At 35.5% G+C, this 19,518-nt stretch overlaps 1 protein-coding gene across 1 annotated transcript in view; it reads left to right on the top strand.

Annotated features, from left to right (window-relative positions):
• Positions 1-8,830: 8,830 nt before the first annotated feature.
• Positions 8,831-19,518, top strand: part of cox10 (cytochrome c oxidase assembly factor heme A:farnesyltransferase COX10) — a 69,133-nt gene continuing 58,445 nt past the window's right edge. Inside the window, exons 1-4 of the mRNA NM_001166259.1 lie at positions 8,831-9,002; positions 10,074-10,216; positions 12,216-12,504; positions 13,224-13,348. Of these exons, the coding sequence (NP_001159731.1) occupies positions 8,945-9,002; positions 10,074-10,216; positions 12,216-12,504; positions 13,224-13,348 (615 nt within the window). The 5' untranslated portion in view covers positions 8,831-8,944. The remainder of the gene's footprint in view (positions 9,003-10,073; positions 10,217-12,215; positions 12,505-13,223; positions 13,349-19,518) is intronic.

Genomic DNA, 19,518 nt, shown 5'->3' on the forward strand with positions numbered 1-19,518 from the left:
CCACTGAACCACCATGCCACCTAGTTGGCGATCAAAAACATTATTTTAAAGAGCTTTTTTTAGAGATTTTCTTGAATCCACTGGACATTTTACATCATTTTAATGTATTGTTAGGGTTAAATAAATGCTCATCTTCGAGTTTTCTATCAGAGAAAAATATTACATTTAATCCAAAAACAACTTCTTAAACTATTTTACTATATTTCAGTTTTAAATTATATTTTTGTACAAACATTCCTGTGTTTTAATCAAATAAATGCAGTCTTGATGATCATTTGAGACTTAAAAGTCCCACCAACTTTTTACTTCTTTAAAATGGTGTATGCCAATTATTTATGTCCATCGGCATATCATTCATTCATTCTCCTTCGGCTAAGTCCCTTATTTATCAGGAGTCGCCACAGTAGAATGAACCATCAACTATTCTGGCATATGTTTTATGCAGCGGATGCCCTTCCAGCTGCAACCCATTACTGGGAAACACCCATACACACTCATTCTCACACACTTATACACTACGGCCAATTTAGTCCATCCAATTCACTTACAGCACGTCTTTTGGACTGGGGGGAAACCAAAGCACCTGAAGGAAACCCATGTGAAATGCCAACTTACCCAGCCGGGACTTATACCAACGACTTTCTTGCTGTGAGGCGACAGTGCTAACCACTGAGCCACCATGCCACCCCATTGGCATCCATAACACAAATAATATATCTCCTATTATTTCTAAAATATCAAATTTTATGTTGTAGCACAAATAAAAATCCCCAAATTAGTTTGAGGTGACTAAATCCTGCCAGAAATCTGATTTTTGTGTGTGTTTGTGTGTGTGAACTCTAACACTCTCTCTCTCTGTTTTATCTCCAGAAGCGACTTGAAGACTATCTCCAAAAATAATCTCATTCCACAGCCTGATCCTGGTATTTGTGGACTTTGCCATCCCGAATGAAGACAGGAGGAGCCGGCGGTTTTGACGAGCACCAGGGCGCCATGCAAAAAAAAAAAAAAAAAAGGTTGTTAGACAAACTCTGACAACAAGAGGCTGCCCTTGAAAATCAATTATAAACACAGGAGCTTCTCTGCATCTGTTTCTGCTCGGCTGTTTTGTGGAGCTGTCGGGCTTGGATTTCGGGTTTATCCTTCTTTCTCTTCCATTCGGTTCAAACGGGCATCGCAGAAGGATTACAGCGAGTTTTTTCAGGCCATGGAGACCCAGTTTGTAAATCATCGATGGGTGATGACAGCTCATGGCACCCGCTGCTTATTGGGATGAGCAGTTTATGGGCGCAGTCGGGTGTTTTTTTCACTGCCCGGCCTGCTGTTCCCAACAAGTAAACAATCATAAAGAATGACTTTGACTGCTTAAAGAGGGCTGCAGACAAGTTTGCGTGGACGAGTTATGGGTTCTCTCTGTTTTTAAGGTCGTCTGATGGCCCTTCAGGATTCGGGTTACACAACCCGTGGCCCGTGGAGACTCTCAATTGTTTCAGCATGTCATCCTTTCACTGCAGCAACAAATGCAAAGTCCTGTGGTGCTAGTTTGGTTGCAAGATACATGAGTAATGCAGAGATTTAATCCTGAAACTGTTGAAGTTTAATTGAAGATGAAAAAAAAAACTTTATTTATTTATTTATTTCTCATCCTTCTATGTTATTGTTTAGTTATTTCACTTTTAATGCAATGGAAAGAATTTATTCTTTGGCATAAAAGAGAAATTACAGAAACAGAACCCACACATACAGATCCTGAGAAAAAGGTTCATTTTAGATGAAAATTTCAAATGGCCTTCAGTTGTTTTAGGAATTATGACAAAAAGGACAAAAAACAAAACAAAAAACGTTCATTTAAAATGGTGCTTTGAGGTTTTGGAACCTGCTGTGATGACTTTAGTGTACTACTTTCAGTGTACAGAGTATTTAGTTTATGAAGGGTTCTTTTTTTGTTTTTTACTAAAATAAACTAAAATAATTTATGAAGCACTAACATTAACAACAAAATCAATATTAAGCTGTAAATTGACTAATTAATAAACAAGCTCTAGACTGCAGTGTGTTTAATTTATGCAGTGTTGCTTATAATATCATTTAATTTTATTTTAGAATACAAATGTAAGAAACTTAAATAAAATGTAATACACACACACACACACACACACACACACACACACACACACACACACACACACACACACACACACACACACACAGTTGATGTCAGAAGTATTAGAGTTTTATCACAGTATGTCTGATATTTTTTCTTCTGGAGAAAGTTTTATATGTTTTATTTTGGCTAGAATAAAAGCAGTTTCTTTTTTAAACAATTAAAGGTCAAAATTATTAGCCCCTTTAAGCTACATATTTTTGATAGTCTACAGAACCAACCATCGTTATACAATAACTTGCCTAATTACCCTAACCTGCCTAGAAAGTGTCTAGAAATACCTAACCTGTATAGAAGTGTCTTGAAAAATATCTAGTCAAATATTATTTACATCATGGCAAAGATAAAATAAATCAGATGTGTTGAAAAAATCTCTCCGTTAAACAGAAATTGGGGACAAAAATAAACAGGGGGGCTAATAATTCAGGGGGGTTAATAATTCTGACTTTAACTGTATATATGCCCCAGATTAATAAAGAGACTAAGCCAAAAAGAAAATGAATGAATGAATGAATGAATGACTGACTGACTGACTGACTGACTGACTGACTGACTGAATGAATGAATGAATGAATGTTTCATGTAGTTTGTGTGTAGATTTACATTTCTCCATACAGTATAGACTGTGTAAACCTGTTATAACCTGAAACTGTTTAGTTGATTTACCTTAATATCTATAATAATGCACATATAGTTCAATTAAACATTAGAAGGCAGAAGATGTACTCACCTTTTTAGAGTTAACTCAACTAATCATTTTAAAAGCAACAGGTTTACTCGCTTATTTTAAGTAAAGTCAACTAATCATGTTTTTTTTTTTTTACAGTGTATTCCAGTACAGTACAATGTAAACAGTTTCTTAAGTAAACTGTATAAACCTGTTATAACTCGGAACTGTTAAGTTGATTTAAGGTAATATTTACAATAATGCACAGTTTATTACTCAAAAATGATAAGGCAGCAGATCAACCTTTTATTAATTAAACTCAACTAATTAAATGCAACAGGTTTACTCATTTAAAGTCAACTAATTAAGTTTTTTACAGTGTATTCCAGTGCAGTACAATGTAAAAAGTTACTTTACTTAAGAACAATGTACAAAGCCATTGTATCTTTGCACTGTTAAGTTTTTTTATTTTTATTTTATTTTTTATAATAATCCACACAGTTCATTTACTTAATATTTTAAAGGCATTTTTAAGTGAAGTCAACTAATCCCTTTTAATACAGTAAGCAGCCATATTTATGTTTACTTCAACACAAAGAACTTCTAAACCCACTCCTGAGCACATCATATCATATATCTCTTCCACCAAAGCTTGACCTTAAAGAAACCCTTCAGTCATGGTGTTTTTGTTCATCTTTTCTTTCTCTCAGCACTGAATGAATGCTTACAGTCCACCTCAAGATGCTGCATTGTGTTGTGATAATAAGCGAGACCTGTGCCGTGTGTTAAGCAGATCCATCCAGTCGGCCTGCATTGTTGAAGCTCTTCTGACCATCTGCTTCTCAGGTCAGGATGTTGGAGGTATGTTCAGTTTTACGAGCTCTCTGAAGCTTCAGTCTTTAGCCTATGGAGCGTCTCATTGCATTATCACACACACCTCTATGGAACAATGGTCACTTTAGGATGAGGGCAGCTCTTTAAGCGTGAGCATTCTTCATTCGCATCCTAGGCTACAAATGACACTTGAGATACATCAACATATGGTTGCCATACTGATAGTGAGCTACAGTTGAAGTCAAAATTATTAACTCTCCTGTGATTTTTTTCCTGCTTTTTCTTTTTCAAATATTTCCCAAATGATGTTTAACAGAGCAAAGAATTTTTCACAGTATTTTCTACAATATTTTTCTTCTAAAGGAGATTTTTTTTTATTTTGGCTAGAATAAAAGCAGTTTTCATAAAAAAAAATAAAAAAACATTTTAAGGTCAATATTATTTGCCCTCTTAATATATAATTTTTTTGATTGTCTACAGAACAAACCATGTTTGGCTTGCCTAATTAATTTCCTAGTTAACCTAGTTAAGCTGTTGAATTGCACTTTAAGCTGAATGCTAGTATCTTGAAAAATATCTAGTAAAATATAATGTACTGTCATCATAAGAAAAGATAAGAGAAAGCATTTATTAGAAATTGAAACTATTGTGTTTCCCAGTATTGGGTTGCAGCTGGAAGGGCATTTGTTGTGTAAAACGTATGCTAGTTCATTCCGCTGTGGTGACCCCTGGACTAAGCTGAAGAAAATGTTTTGTTTAGAAATGTGTTTTAAAAAATCTTCTCACTGTAAAACAAAAATTAGAGTAAAATATAAAAGAATTAAAATTGACAAGAAGGGTTAATATTTCTGTTCTCAACTGTACTGTATATATTTGTTTGGGATCAGTAAGATTTTTAATGTTTTTATAAGAAGGCTGTTTTATTTTATCTTATATTTTTATTTACTTATTTTATACTTCGTAATCATTTTATTTAAGAATATAGACAGTCTGTGAAGGATTTGAAATATTATTACATTTTAAAATAATTGTTTAATAAAGTAAATTTCTCTGATTTAAAATAATAGATTGTAAATATTTCACAGATATTTTGTAGAGACTCAAGTGAGCAGACCAGACTTTTAAAACAAACCGCAATATGATAAAAATTTACAAAATAATACTAAAAATAAAATAGTATAATTAAACTTAAGATGAAACATGTTTTTTAAAAATAGAAAAAATATATACAGTAAATACTACACACACACACAGACACAGACACACACACACACACACACACACACACACACACACGCACACAGACAAAGACACACACAAACAAAGTGCTAAAATGCAATAGTTTTAATTAAAATTAAGGATTTATAAAAACAAATTCATTCTACTTTAAAGTATTTCTAAATAGTAATAGTGACACTACAAATATGTCATTAATTATTGAGTAAGAAAATGAAATGTTTTCTATTTGTCAATTGTTAATTAAATGTTAATTGTAAATTTTTATTATTACAATTTAAGTTAATATTGTTACAATTTAAAATAACAGTTTCATGAATGGGCGAAGCAGTGGCTCAGTAGGTAATGCTGTCGCCTCACAGCAATTGTCTGTAGTGTATGAGTGTGTGTGCGAATGTGTGTGTGGATGTTTCCCAGAGATGGGTTGCGGCTGGAAGGGCATCCGCTGCATAAAAACTTGCTGGATAAGCTGGATACATTTTTTTTTTTTTTTCACTATTAAAAAACAATTCTGCTCTGAATGGAAGTGTTTTTTTTCCCTTACCTTACAACTCGCTGACATGATCATTAGGTCAGGATGTGCATGCACACACATGCACTAGATCTAAATCACAAAAAAAAAAAAGTTACACGATTAGATTACAGTGCTAAACAATAAAAGCACATCAGACTGTATAGTAATGCAAGCTCATTTAGTCTTACAGATCTGAAATCAAAACCAGCTGACACACACACACACACACACACACATACACACAAAGTGTGCAGGGTCAAATCTGTAGACCTGTGTGTGTGTGTGTGTGTGTGAACTGAATAAAGCTCATGATCTGTGGCTGTTAAACTATCACTCTCGTTCATCTAGCCGGAGCTCAGGTCAGATTATCTCAGGCTGTAATGAACAAGATGAATCAGGGAAATGGCTTGGTTTATATGCAGGGTTTTAGCCATCAGGACTTTAATTCTTGGGGGGGGGGGGGGGGGGGGAAGAAATGCAAGATCATCGAGAATTGTCTGAGTGTGTTTACTGATAAAAGTGAAATCGATCTGCTTAGTAGATGTTGAATGAAGAGTGTCTCTATTTCCTTTAGAAAGGAGGCTGAATCATCTCAGATAATGCAAACTGCTGTATCAGTATTGGGAAATGATGTTGCACACTGGAGATGTGCATTAAGATAGAAGCCCATCGCATATTCAGCCATGACTGTGATCACAAATGTAAATAATTGAGCAGATGGAGAGGCTGCGCAGAGGACAGGGAAGGAGAGGGAGACAAACCTTGAATTACAGTAAAATTTATAGTTATGCACATCATTTGAAGAGGACTTGTTTTCTGAGTGCATGAGATTAAAAAAAAAAAAACTAATATACTAAGTATATTATAATAAACTTTATACACTCGCCGGCCACATTATTAGGTACACCTTACTAGTACCAGGTTGGACCTCCCTTTGCCTTCAGAACTGCCTTAATCATTTGTGGCATAGATTCAACAGGTACTGGAAATACTTCTCAGAGATTTTGCTCCATATTGACATGATAGCCTCGCACAGCTGTTGCATAATTTTGAGCTTGCACCACATTTTAAAAGTGCTCTATTGGATTGAGTTCTGGTGACTGTGGAGGCCATTTGAGTACAGTGAACTCATTGTCGTGTTCAAGAAACCTGTCTGAGATGATGCAGGCTTTATGACATGGTGCGTTATCCTGCTTGGATGTAGCCATCAGAAGATAGGTACACTGTGGTCATAAAGGGATGGACATGGTCAGCAACAATACTCAGGTAGGGTGTGGAGTTGACATGATGTTACTAAAGGGCCCAAAAGTGTGCCAAGAAAACATCCCTCACACTATTACACCATCACAACCAGCCTGAACTGTTGATACAAGGCTGGATGGATCCATGTTTTCTTGTTGTTGACCTCAAATTCTGACTCTGTCTGAATGTCGCAGCAGAAACCTGGACCCAGTCTGGCCATACTTCTCTGACCTCTGGCATCAACAAGGCATTTGTGCCCACAGAACTGCCGCTCACTGTATATTTTCTCTTTTTCAGACCATTCTCTGTAAACCCTAGAGATGATTGTGCATGAAAATCCCAGTAGATCAGCAATTTCTGAAATACTCAGACCAGCCCATCTTGCACTAACAACCATGCCACGATCAAAGTAACTTAAATCATCTTTCTTCCCCTTTCTGATGCTCAGTTTGAACTGCAGCAGATTGTCTTGGCCATGGCTGTTTCTCAATTCCAAGAACGCAGAGAACGGACTTGTGTTCTTGTGGAGACCGGTCTTGCCAGGTGTCATCGGGAGAACAAACTCAGGAGACCGCGAGGGCAGAGAACCTGCCCTTTGAGAAATAAACACCCTTAATGTGTTTATTCCTTTATTAAGATGTTCATGTTGATGTTTATTTTCACCGTTTCAGGGAAACCGCTGAGGATAAATAAGTGATATCTCTGAACTTTAATAATAAATCTAAATAAAATGCTGCTCTTCCCACCTCCTGTCGCAATGACTTCTGGGACTTCCAGAGCGAGTTCGGTGCTCAAGTCGGCATCGGTGCATCCTCGATATCAAGATCACATCCGGGAAGCTTCATGCGTACTCCGTACTTGCGTTCTTGAGTATTGGAACTAAACTTAGACAGCTGATGATGACATTGCACGAGACCACGAGGACGCAAGACCGCTGAAGAGCGCATACTGAGAAACAGCCCATGTCTAAATGCCTAAATGCATTGAGTTGCTGCCATGTGATTGGCTGATTAGAAATTTGTGTTTAACGAGCAGTTGGACAGGTGTACCTAATATATTTCCCGGTGAGTGTATTTTTTGGTGCATTTGAATAAAACCGATTTTGTACACAGATTTATTTATTAAAATATTTTTTTTATTATTTTATATATTTTTTGTTCATCTTAATTTTTCCTCTTTTAAACATTTTTATTTACAATTTTTTTTCTGATATATAAATTTGGGTGTAAGGATGACGCAGTAGCGCAGTAGGTAGTGCTGTCACCTCACAGCAAAAAGGTCGCTGGTTCGAGCCTCGGCTGGGTCAGTTGGCGTTTCTGTGTGGAGTTTGCATGTTCTCCCTGTATTCGCGTGCGTTTCCTCAGGATGCACTGGCCTCCCACAAGTCCAAAGACACACGGTACAGGTGAGTTGGGTATGTTAAAATTGTCCATAGTGTATGTGTGTGAATGGGTGTTTCCCAGTGATTGGTTGCAGCTGGAAAGAGATCTGTTGCGTAAAACATGCTGGACAAGTTGGTGGCTCATTCTGCTGTGGTGACCACATGAGGAATTAAGCCGAAAAGAAAATGATTGAATAAAATTTGGGTGTTATTTTTTTTAAAGTAAGCATTCTTAGATTAGCTTCAGATTTGACTTCAGTATTGACTAATCTAATGTGAACAATTACTATAATATTAAAGCATCATTTAGGAAGCAGAGATTTGTAGAGGGTGTACTAATATATGGTGAGCACCAAATGAATGTGTTTATGAATGTATTATTCTCAAGCTGATATAACTTTTTAATCATACTATAGCATTTAACAAACACATATTTTAGTAATCTATTTATGGGTTTACTAAAATCTAATTAATTTCCTATCTATCTATCTATCTATCTATCTATCTATCTATCTATCTATCTATCTATCTATCTATCTATCTATCTATCTATCTATCTATCTATCTATCTATCTATCTATCTATCTATCTATCTATCTATCTATCTATCTATCTATCTATCTATCAAGGTGAAGTCAAATAATAACTCATGGTAATTACTTATTACTTATATAATTTAGCTTACTTAACCACATTGCTGGTGTTCACGAGGCAAAAACAAATACATGTACTATTTAAACATTCATTTATGGTTTACTGACTAACTTGTTATGGGACACTTGTTTTTCGTGCGCGTGGCTCGTGCACTTCTCCTGCGGACATACGTCACAGGAAACACACAGTCAAGATGGCGCGCTGCTGCGTGTGAAGGGGACTCAGCGGCTGCCGGTCACTTTCTGGAAGAACATGTACAGAACGTCATGTAGTAAACTGACGGGAGCCTGGAAATGCCTTCAGCTTGATGGTATTAATGGCTATATTATGTCGACGAAGCATATGTGATCTTTAGTTCACTCTGTTGTGATATCTTGAAGAAACGCTAGCCGATTAGCCTAGCGCTGCTGCAGCTGCATGACCTTAAAATAACAACAGTGTTAACGTTACATGACATGGACATGTTGATAAGGAGTCATTACAGTATTTACATGAAGTCACATCTGTATTTGTGTATTTTACTGATCTTAGAGAAAGAATTGGATAGATAGATAGATAGATAGATAGATAGATAGATAGATAGATAGATAGATAGATAGATAGATAGATAGATAGATAGAGAGGGGTGTTTGTCACTGGAAAATGGTGGTAAAGTTGGTTTTATATTCGCACATTCGGACTTTCCCTTAGTATCATTTTAGAAAAGCATTATTTGCGAACTCAAAATAGCGAAATCATATTAGCAGCAAATGACTATTAAAGTACAACATTGTTCACAGTCAAATAAACAGCGTTAATGTTGTTTTCAAGCCACACTTGCATGCTAATTCCGATCTAATATTCAAAGTGACATGGTAAAAAATATAGTGACTTCTAAATGAGCAAATTTGTGAATATAAAACCAACTTTACCTCTATCACTGGAATGTTGTCATGTAGCTGTAGATCAAGTTTGTGAAATTTGAAAAAGTCATAACCTTTTTTAATTTGAATGGAATGGTTTTACACTAAATTTATATCAAAATGTTACGATTCATCTTTGATGTTAAAAAGTTTAACAAAGTGTCTCGTGTTGACATGATACATACAGTGTATTGATTGAGATAATCAAATTAAACTAGCAAAGGTTGACAGATCAGAGAGACCAGTGCCTCTTTATGCAGTTTGAATGTGTAAATAAACGGAAAAATTAGTGAATCACAAATGACCACTGTTAAAATTTTCATATGGCACTAATTCTCATAGCATTAATAACAATAATGTCAGTGAAATACAAGTTACCAGAAGCTACTAAATTTTTCAAATATGAAATTTATATAGAATTAATAATAAAAATAATAAAAAGTTTAATATCAGCTAATAACTGTTGTTCTTTTTTGAAGGCTTGGTTGGTTCCAGTGTGCAACAGAAGCTGTTTGCAAATGCTTCGAGGAGTCATATGAGTGCCAGAAGTCTGATTCAGCTCTGCAAGAAAAATCAGGCTGAATGGATCACGTTTCAGCATCTCTGCTTTCTGAAGAGACAGGTATCGTATCTAGTCAGATGTCTTATGGAATGAGGCCTAGTCAAGGTGCTGCAGAGCCACTGTTTTACAGATCTATTATACTAATATACTTGCAATTTCTTCCCCAAATGTTCTATAGACCTGTTCAATAGAGGTCTTGAAATGAACCTTTTTTTCTTGGTAGCACCGGTGCTCCTAATTTAAAAAATGTAGGCACACCAACCAAAATATGCGGCACCCACCAAAAATCATGAGCACCGTTACTACAAGTTTTATATTAACTGATTTATCGTATTTGAAAGCAACACTAATCAAAACTAACACACTACTGTTTTAAACTATTCCTGAGCTATGCTTTTGCTGTTTTTTAATGCAAAGATGAATTTCTCTTAAATATGCGCATACAGTGAAAATTTTGCTGTAAAAACCTGTCGCATGGCAAAAAGTTTATGCAATCGCACAAATGCTTCCAAATATATTTTGAGGTCACATAGATCAAATTCGGGTGCATATGCGACCAAAACGGTTGCAATTTCGAGCCCTGCAATATTATGGGAACCTACTTATTTTACTTTTGTCTTGATACTTTTGTGTGGATATAACATTAAGGAATGATAAGTTGATTGGCCTCGCATCGCTTTATATGACAACAAGTGTATGTGTTTGTTGTCTAACTAACTGACATTGCTTTAAAATGCCAGACTCTGCTGGAAGGGGGCTCGGTAGCAGCAGCTCATTTGAATTTAAAGACACAGAATAACAGCATGCTGAAATAAAAGACCTGTGTGAGGAGCTATTGTTGAGCTAAAATTCACTGACACATTCTGGGTATACATTAGGTGTGCACAAATAAACTGAGGTGATAATCGTGTATCTTGTCAGTAAAGCCAGCTCTGTAAACAGCAGTAAATCTCCAGCACCTGCTTTCGGATGGAGCAGCATTTACGACACAGATTCATAGTTTACTGACAAACTAAACAAAAATGATTTTATTTAAATTAAAGTTCATTAATTTGATTTATTAAGGTTTTAGGAGAATGGTTTTGCGATTTGACAGCTGTTTGCATCACTTCAAAATTAAACTATGGCTGTGTTGCTGATGATCCAAGGTGTCTGCGGGGTCTTAAAATGTCTTAAACATTTAAATCTTAATAATTAATTTTAGGCCTTAAAAAGACTTAAATTCACTGAAATATTGTCTTCAATGTCCTTAAACGGGTCTTAATTTTCCCTTGTTTATTTAAAGCTAATTTACATTACCCAATTGATTCAACACACATCTAATCCCCAACAAAACATCTCAATAAAACTTTTAGAAAAGTCTCTTGTGCATACATTTAATTTTTATAGAGTTTCGTTTCATGTTATCTTGAAAAACATGTATGTATGCAACTAGGGTCTGCTTGTTTTGACACATATTTGACATATTTAAAATATGTTGCTAAGAATTAATTAGAATTAGTTTTTGATGGGGCAAGTACTTTCTTTTTTCTTCTGGGTCAATAAAAAAAAATCCTCAGCGTTTAGAAGTATTCTTCATGGTCCTGAAAAGGTCTTTAAAAAGTCTTAAATTTGAAAGCATGCAAAAATTCCACGTTTAATAACATATTTTTACTCTAAACTTCGTAACTTCAGTCGAGTCGAGAGATAAAACATTATGTGAGATGACATCGTAGTTGTGTTCTTATTGTTCATGTTGAGAATGAAAAGCAGTGAAGTCATCTGCACTGATTTGATTTCCAGTTTTTCTATTTTATGGTGTATTTGCAGTGTCCATGTATGATTGTCCTCTGGTCTTTAAAGGAGATTTTCTATTGATCACAGAGCCCTGCTTTCTCTAAAAGATGTGCATCTGCAACTTTTGTTGAAACTTAGTCTTATTTTAATTAATTGTGCAGTCAAGTATACATGAGACTTTTTGATGTATCTTGTATCAAGTATCTTTTCCTGTTAAAATACAACAAACATCATGCAAAAACAAAAAATAAATAATTTGTATGTTTTTTCTCTTTTCCATCAGTATGTGAAGAGCAGCAGCGGTCTGTGCCAGAGAGCAAGACCCAGGCAGGAGCCTGTTTCTGCTGTGCTGGATGATAGAGATGATTCGATGGTACGACAGGTTCAGCAAATCCCAGCCTTAAAGCCTGAGCCTGGTACTGAGGTGTCGACATGTGCCACGGAAAGCAACCAGGTCGAACCAGAGGCAGATAGAGTAGCTCGCCTGGAGGCCCGCCAGTGGAAAGAGATGAGGGTTCAATACAGTGATTTACCAGGGATTTACGCACGGCTCTCCAAACTGAAATTAACAGGTATTTAGATCTTCTTTTTGCATGTGGGTCAAATACTAGACATCCAGTTTTGGTATCTGCATTGATTTAAAATTGCTAGAGGATTTTTTATTTGTTTATTATACACAAGCATATTTAATGCAAGTAAATTGTTTCAAATAAAATGTTTAATCAGCGAAGCAGTGGCGCAGTAGGTAGTGCTGTCGCTTCGCAGCAAGAAGGTTGCTGGGTCGCTGGTTCGAACCTCGGCTCAGTTGTCGTTTCTGTGTAGAGTTTGCATGTTCTCCCGCCTTTGCGTGGGTTTCCTCCGGGTGCTCTGGTTTCCCCCACAGTCCAAAGACATGCGGTACAGGTGAATTGGGTAGGCTAAATTGTCCGTAGTGTATGAGTGTGTGTGTGTGTGAATGTGTGTGTGGATGTTTCCCAGAGATGGGAAGACGGGGATTCATGTAAAATTAGCCTGAAAGTGCAGTATACCTTTAAAAAAGTATTTATAAAAGTAAATGATTGCTGTTTTGTTCATATTTACATTTTACATATTTTATATTTTGCGAATAGATGCAACCTAGTGATACACATTAATATGTACAGTTATTTCAGGAATTTACTATCCAGGTTTTAGTTAGCCTACTTTTAGATTGTTAATTGTAGGTATTTTTGTCATTATTTAATAGAAACTCAGTTAACCATTTCAGCTGAACCAACCAACCCTTTGTTACCTCACTCTTTTTTGTCATTAGCCCTTGTGGTTACTACAGCAGCTGCCGGCTTCGCCATGGCTCCAGTGCCCTTTGACCCTGTCGGGTTTTTGATGGCTTCTTTGGGAACAGGTCTTTCGTCCTGTACGGCCAACTCCATCAATCAGGTCAGTCACCCCATACACATTCATGAAATAACCGCATACTCAGCAGAACGTGACTTGACCAAACACATCATCTGAGGCTAAGTGACCCGACATTCAGCTGGAACAAGCTAGCAAGTGTTAGAACACAGTGTATGTGTATGCAAGCAAATTAATCACCGCACACTATGCATCGTTCTGCTCTGGGCTTCCTATGTTTAAGTCATGGCTCATGGTCTCATCTCTTCCTTTACACCTTTCATCTCCACTTTGCTTTATATTCTCTCCAGCTGTCTAAATAACGACAAATTACCTCTTAGAAAAGAAATAGTCTCAGGTGTGTTCTGGTTAAAGAATTAGATATTCAGATTCAAGAATTCAAATTTACCTAAATAAAACCTACAGATTAATTTTGCACTGGCCCTGCACAATTTGTCTAACTTTATTCTCGTTATTTAAATTGTAAACATACAAGCTTAATTTAGTGTATATTTATATTCATAGTTTCTTTTATATTTATGTTTTTATTGCAAAGAAATACAATTCTCAACATCAATAGACAGTTACCTTTACAGTTTTTCAATTCCCTAATCATGGATAAAAGAGGAAACGCATCTCTTTTATCCACGTCTTTACGACAGTAACAGAACAACATATCCCTCTCCATCATCTTCAGTTATGTGTGCTGTTTTCAATTCTTATTTGGTTTTAATCAAGCATTTTTGCTGCAATAGATCTAGGGCTGCTTAAATTAATTGTTTAAAGATCGCAATCTCGATTTGACCCCCCTTACACAATCTTTATCCAGGATTTCTACGATTCAGCCGATAATGTTTTCAAGATCAGGTGGCAAGCATAAAGGTGTCACATGAGTCTTCACTTTTTTTTTTTATATACGTTGCTCAGCCACAAAGACATTGTCAGACTCCAAATGGTGTTAAAACAGCCAGCAAGCTGTATTTATTAGGCCCACACAGAATCTTTTATCCCATCATTGAGTCCATTTATTTACGTGTGTAAATTTATATTTATCCAGTTTTTAAATTCATTTCAGTAATATTACTGACTAATATGAAGATGTAAATTTTATTTATTTACATTACATTTTGTATTGTAATATTTTCTGTCTTTTAGTTAGTAGATATATTATTTTGTGTGTTTGCCAAATAAATGCGTCTAATTGGATTTGTGTTGTAAAGGTATTATATTTTATTTCATATAAATTTTTTTTGTTACGATAAACTATCAAAAAACATCCGCAGATTTTTTTTTTTTCAATAATAGTTTGCTCGTAATAACTTATTTTACATCTACTGAATTGGGAGAAAATCATAACCGTTATTCTTAGCAAAAAAAAATCGTGATTCTGATTTTATCCAGAATTGAGCAGCCCTACATACATCTATACAACAATATAGAATTGAATTGTCCTAAAGTATTGAGGGAATTTTTAGGTAAAATGCACAAAATTGGGCCAAAAATAATAATTCAGTTCAGTCAAATGAATTAGGTCCTTATAGAGTGACTATAATTAGTAAAATTAGTAAAACTAAATAATTATTTTTAATATTGAGGCTTAGACCAAGGATTCCCAAATTTTTCAGCCCGCGACCCCTAAAATAACAATGCCAGTGACTCGCGACCTCCAGTTTTCTTGGAGGTGGTTATAAATATATAACCTTGCACACAACTGCGCACACATACCAATAGGCCTAAGTCTATTCATTTATTGAATTTTAGAGAACGCGACTTGAAGATCATCCTCCATGTTTAGTCCTGTATTTATTTTTTAATGTCCTGTTAAAATGCTGTAAACTGATTTTAACTGGTGCCATAAAATCAATGTGTTACCTCTGATGCTATTGCTGTCTTTAATTTAACATAATCATCCCAGGGCTCACAAAAAATCGGTTGTCTCATGGCTTTTATTCTTATTAGTTAATAGTAACATGTTAATAATGTTACTATTAACTACTGTTTTGTTCTTCTGTGGGTTAAGGATAAAATATGGTCATTCTAATAGTTTAATAAAATGAATGAGATTTTTGGAAATCAAGCGAGAAATTGTCCCGTGACCCCCTGGGGGATCTCGAACCTCACTTTGAGAACCAATGACTTAGACTGTTCTTGAGATAAAGATTTCATAAAAATCACTTCACTCATTTGCAAACTTTCAGAATTAAATCTCCATGAATCTATAAGTAGCTCTGACATCTCAATTTTGGATGACCTTAGTTTGGCTAGATGTAATGATTCAGGCCCTTGGCAGACCACACAAATCCAGTTGTAGATGGTTAGAAATGTATTACCCGCTAGTTTTGGTACTTAACCTCGACTCTGCGCGAGCATTCCAGCCAGAGTAATTGCCTACTTGGCGGTCTGTTGATTTTTCTATTGTTTTGCTTGTGTACAGCTAGATGGATGAAGTCTCATTGCAGTTTTGGCTTGACTTCAGTGAGTCCCGCAATGCCCAGCAGAGTTTCATTGTGTGTTACACAAACACGGGACACAAGCACTCGATATGGGCTCTCACAGCGCACTTTGTCATTCGTTTAGAGAGAGGGAGAAAAGAAATCAGCACTTAAGTGAGCCAATTGTAGAGTCTTTTGCATTCCTCTCCTGCTGTGTGTCTAAAAAAATACATTAGGCCAGATTAGCAGTGCCGCTCTGATGTTTTTCAGATGAAAGCATTCGGCGAGCAAGAATGAAAAGAAACAGAACGGGAGACGCATGTTGTATATGCCGTGCTTTGCTCCATCCGTAATCAGCTTTCTGCTGGAAGCGGAGCACGTTTTATGCAGTAAGGCTTTTCGTGACTTTAAAGTATTAGCTAAATGAAGACTGTTTCATCACCTGCTACTTTTAATGCATGGAGCTCTTTGACCGAAACCCAGGTGTGGCTATGTAATTTGGTGAAGGTCATGTTCACACCGTTGGGTTGAGCCTTGATGGTGGTTTATTTCATCTTTTTGTTCACTCTCTTTATGGTGTCTGACTTTATATTTACTCATAAATCGGGCCAGACAGTGTCTGTGGGTATGTTTTGCTATTTCTGCACATAATGTTCATATAAAATAGGTGGATTTATACTAGGGCTGGCGATTTGGCTTAAAATCTAAATCTTGATTAAATGAAGATTTTAACTCTATTACCGATATTAAACGATTATTTTATTTAATTATTTTATGTATTTGCCCTCATAGTTCACTGACTTTCATAGAGTAAATATGCTTGCATATTACAAGTGAGAGATGTTTGAATGAAGGATGCATTACTTGATTTTAACATAAGTGAAGGAAACACACATCAGCTATATCAGCTATCTATGATTATTTATTGAACATCAATATATCTTTTTATATAAAAAAAAGTGAAAATGAATAACTTGCACTGTTAGAAACGTTTTGCATTTTCTGTAAACAAATATTTTGATGTGAATAATAATTTTAATGTAATGGAAAATATGCCATCTCAAGGCATCTCTGGCACAGCTTCCAATCATCATTATTGTTGTGCAAAGTAATGCTTAAGAATGGGTCCATCGTCCTACTTGACCAGAGATCAGATGTGGCAAAGTGGCCGTAGAAGATTTTATACTACTGTGTCGAGTGACTGCCATAGTTAAATGTTTTGAGAGGTGTGCATCAGCCACGGCGAAGGTTTGCAACTATGCAAAGGATGCACTGGACCATATGCACTCGAAGCAGAAGAATAAACCAGAGGAGCGGGGTCACACGACTCCATACGCGGTAGGGAAAATAATTTTAAAAAATCGACCTGGAAAAATGTGATCGATTTTAGGTACTGAATGTGGTTTTGATTTTTTAATCAATTTTAATTACTTTTCGATTAATCACCCAACCCTAATATATGCAGAATGATTTTGTTAACAAAGTAACAAAAAAATGAAAACATGAAATAAAAAAATATATATTTTTTTAATGTTACAATGCAAGTCCAATTAGATCCACTTGTTTGATAGACAAAGCAAGTCTTTTATATATTGTCTCTATTATAATACATAAAATATTAATACTATTACTGAAATTAATATAAAAACAGAATAAATGTATATTTACACAAATTTACATACTGTAAAAATCTGCAGATGTTTGCATGTTTAAATTCTGTGTTGGCCTACTCATGATTTTGCTCCTTGCATTACTATTTTCACTTGTATTAAAATGCATTCAAAATGATCTCTTGTGTAAATGTGAAAAAAAAAAAAATTCTAAAAACGGCACATTTAAAGGGTCACGAAACATCAAAATAATTTACTATTATCTTCACATTCGAGTGTGCCTGCCTTTTGAATCTTCGAGACTTTCTGCCTCATTCACGTCCATTCCTTTTTAGACATTAAACAGCATGTTAAGCTTCTTGATGTTACAAACTGTTGTTTTCTTATTATATTATTCTACTTTTCATGTATTGTCATGAACACACGTGTTTGTAGAGCAAGTTGTTTTCTGCCATTTATTATTCCTAGTAATTTCTCTCATAAGCGACTGAATCAGAATTTCTAAATCAATTGCAAAAACATGATCCTGTGAAGATTCCTGTAACTATTGACTTTCATAGTATTCGTTTGTCCTACCATGGATGTTAGGGCCACATAATATATAATTTCATCATCAATATCACAATGTGTGCATCTACAATAGTCACATCGCAAGATTTGCAATGTTGAGTTAGGATAATAGTTGATTATAATCAATGCAGAGTTTAACCATAATGAAGTAAAAGTTCATCATCTGCATGCGTTTTTTAAGTGATTGCATTTAAAAATGAAACTTTACTCACTATTTTCATTTCACCCTTGATTAGTTTCAAATGTTTAAACTTTTTCATGTTTAACACAAAAATATATTTTAATAACTCGTGAATATTTAAAACAAGTGAAGAGTGAGTACATTTTCATTTTTGGGCGAACTATCCCTTTGGGCCTGTGACTGAAGCTGCTTTTCCACTATCGTGCCAAACCGTTCTAAGAACACTTCGGTACGGTTACGGTTGTTTCTCCACTGAGCCTGGAACGGCGCGGCACGATTACAAACCGTTCTTGGCCCGGAATTTTCGGCACGGTTAGACAACCGTGCTGAACTGTGCTGACAGATTCTGTGTGTTGACGTCGCGACTCGGTTGCTAAGCTACCACAGCTGGCTCAGCAGAAGCGCGCTAGTCATCAGACATCCTCAATAAACTACAGTACATTTAATATAAAATAATGATCCAGGTCTAAACGATATTTGAAAAGGATTTTAAAACCATAGAGCAATCTCTGGAAGAGAAGTGAATAACTCATCACATTCTTACGAAGATATTTTATTCATTAAAGTTATTATTTTATTGACTTGAATACAGACCTACATCGCTTGCCTGAATGTGAGTTTATTGCACGCAGCGCTGTATTCCACAGCACAAAACTCGCTCTGATCCGGGAGAGACATGCAAGCGACTTGCGCTGCTGACTTTTTTTCCTGCTGCGCATCGAATAAAGCGAATAAAGTCACGCTTTGCATCGTCGATGTCTAAATTCCACAACAACATCACTATATCCATGGAACACGAACTTGCAGACTCTTTTAACAACGAGGAAATAATTGCACTTTTTAATTCAAAGCCAGGACAGCTTGTTAATACCGGCGAGACCACCTGAAGGACGGCATGTTCGTGTTGTAATGTCGGCCGTCCAAAAGACTTTGCTTGAAAGCTTTACGGAGCGGCACTGTAACTGTCCAAGGTACTGTTGTATGATTTATATTATAGCATGTGCACTAATAAACAAGTCAAAAGAATGAAATAATTAAATAAATATGGATTCTTAAATGTCAGTATTGCTTTTACTTAAAAAAATATCAATACGTTTTCACAAATGTTTTATAAAAATAAAATGAGCAATTTTTATTATTTCAGCTATAGGCAATTATATGATTCAATTATACATAAGTTATATGACATTTATGAGGCATGTAACATGTTTCTGTGTTTTTTTTTTGTGGTGATCTTTAATATAGCTACGCAAATATTTTCTAAAACGTCTAGCAATAATTCGCCTACAACTTGTTAGTTAATTATGAACACAAAAATAATTATAATAATAAAAATAAAATGATCAAAATAAAAAGATAATAGAGCATCATTTTGCTAAATATAATAGTGCTTTATATGCTTTAAATCCTGCGATATATTTT

The sequence above is a fragment of the Danio rerio genome, chromosome 12 (assembly GCF_049306965.1).
Source record: "Danio rerio strain Tuebingen ecotype United States chromosome 12, GRCz12tu, whole genome shotgun sequence".
Lineage (NCBI taxonomy): Eukaryota > Metazoa > Chordata > Actinopteri > Cypriniformes > Danionidae > Danio > Danio rerio.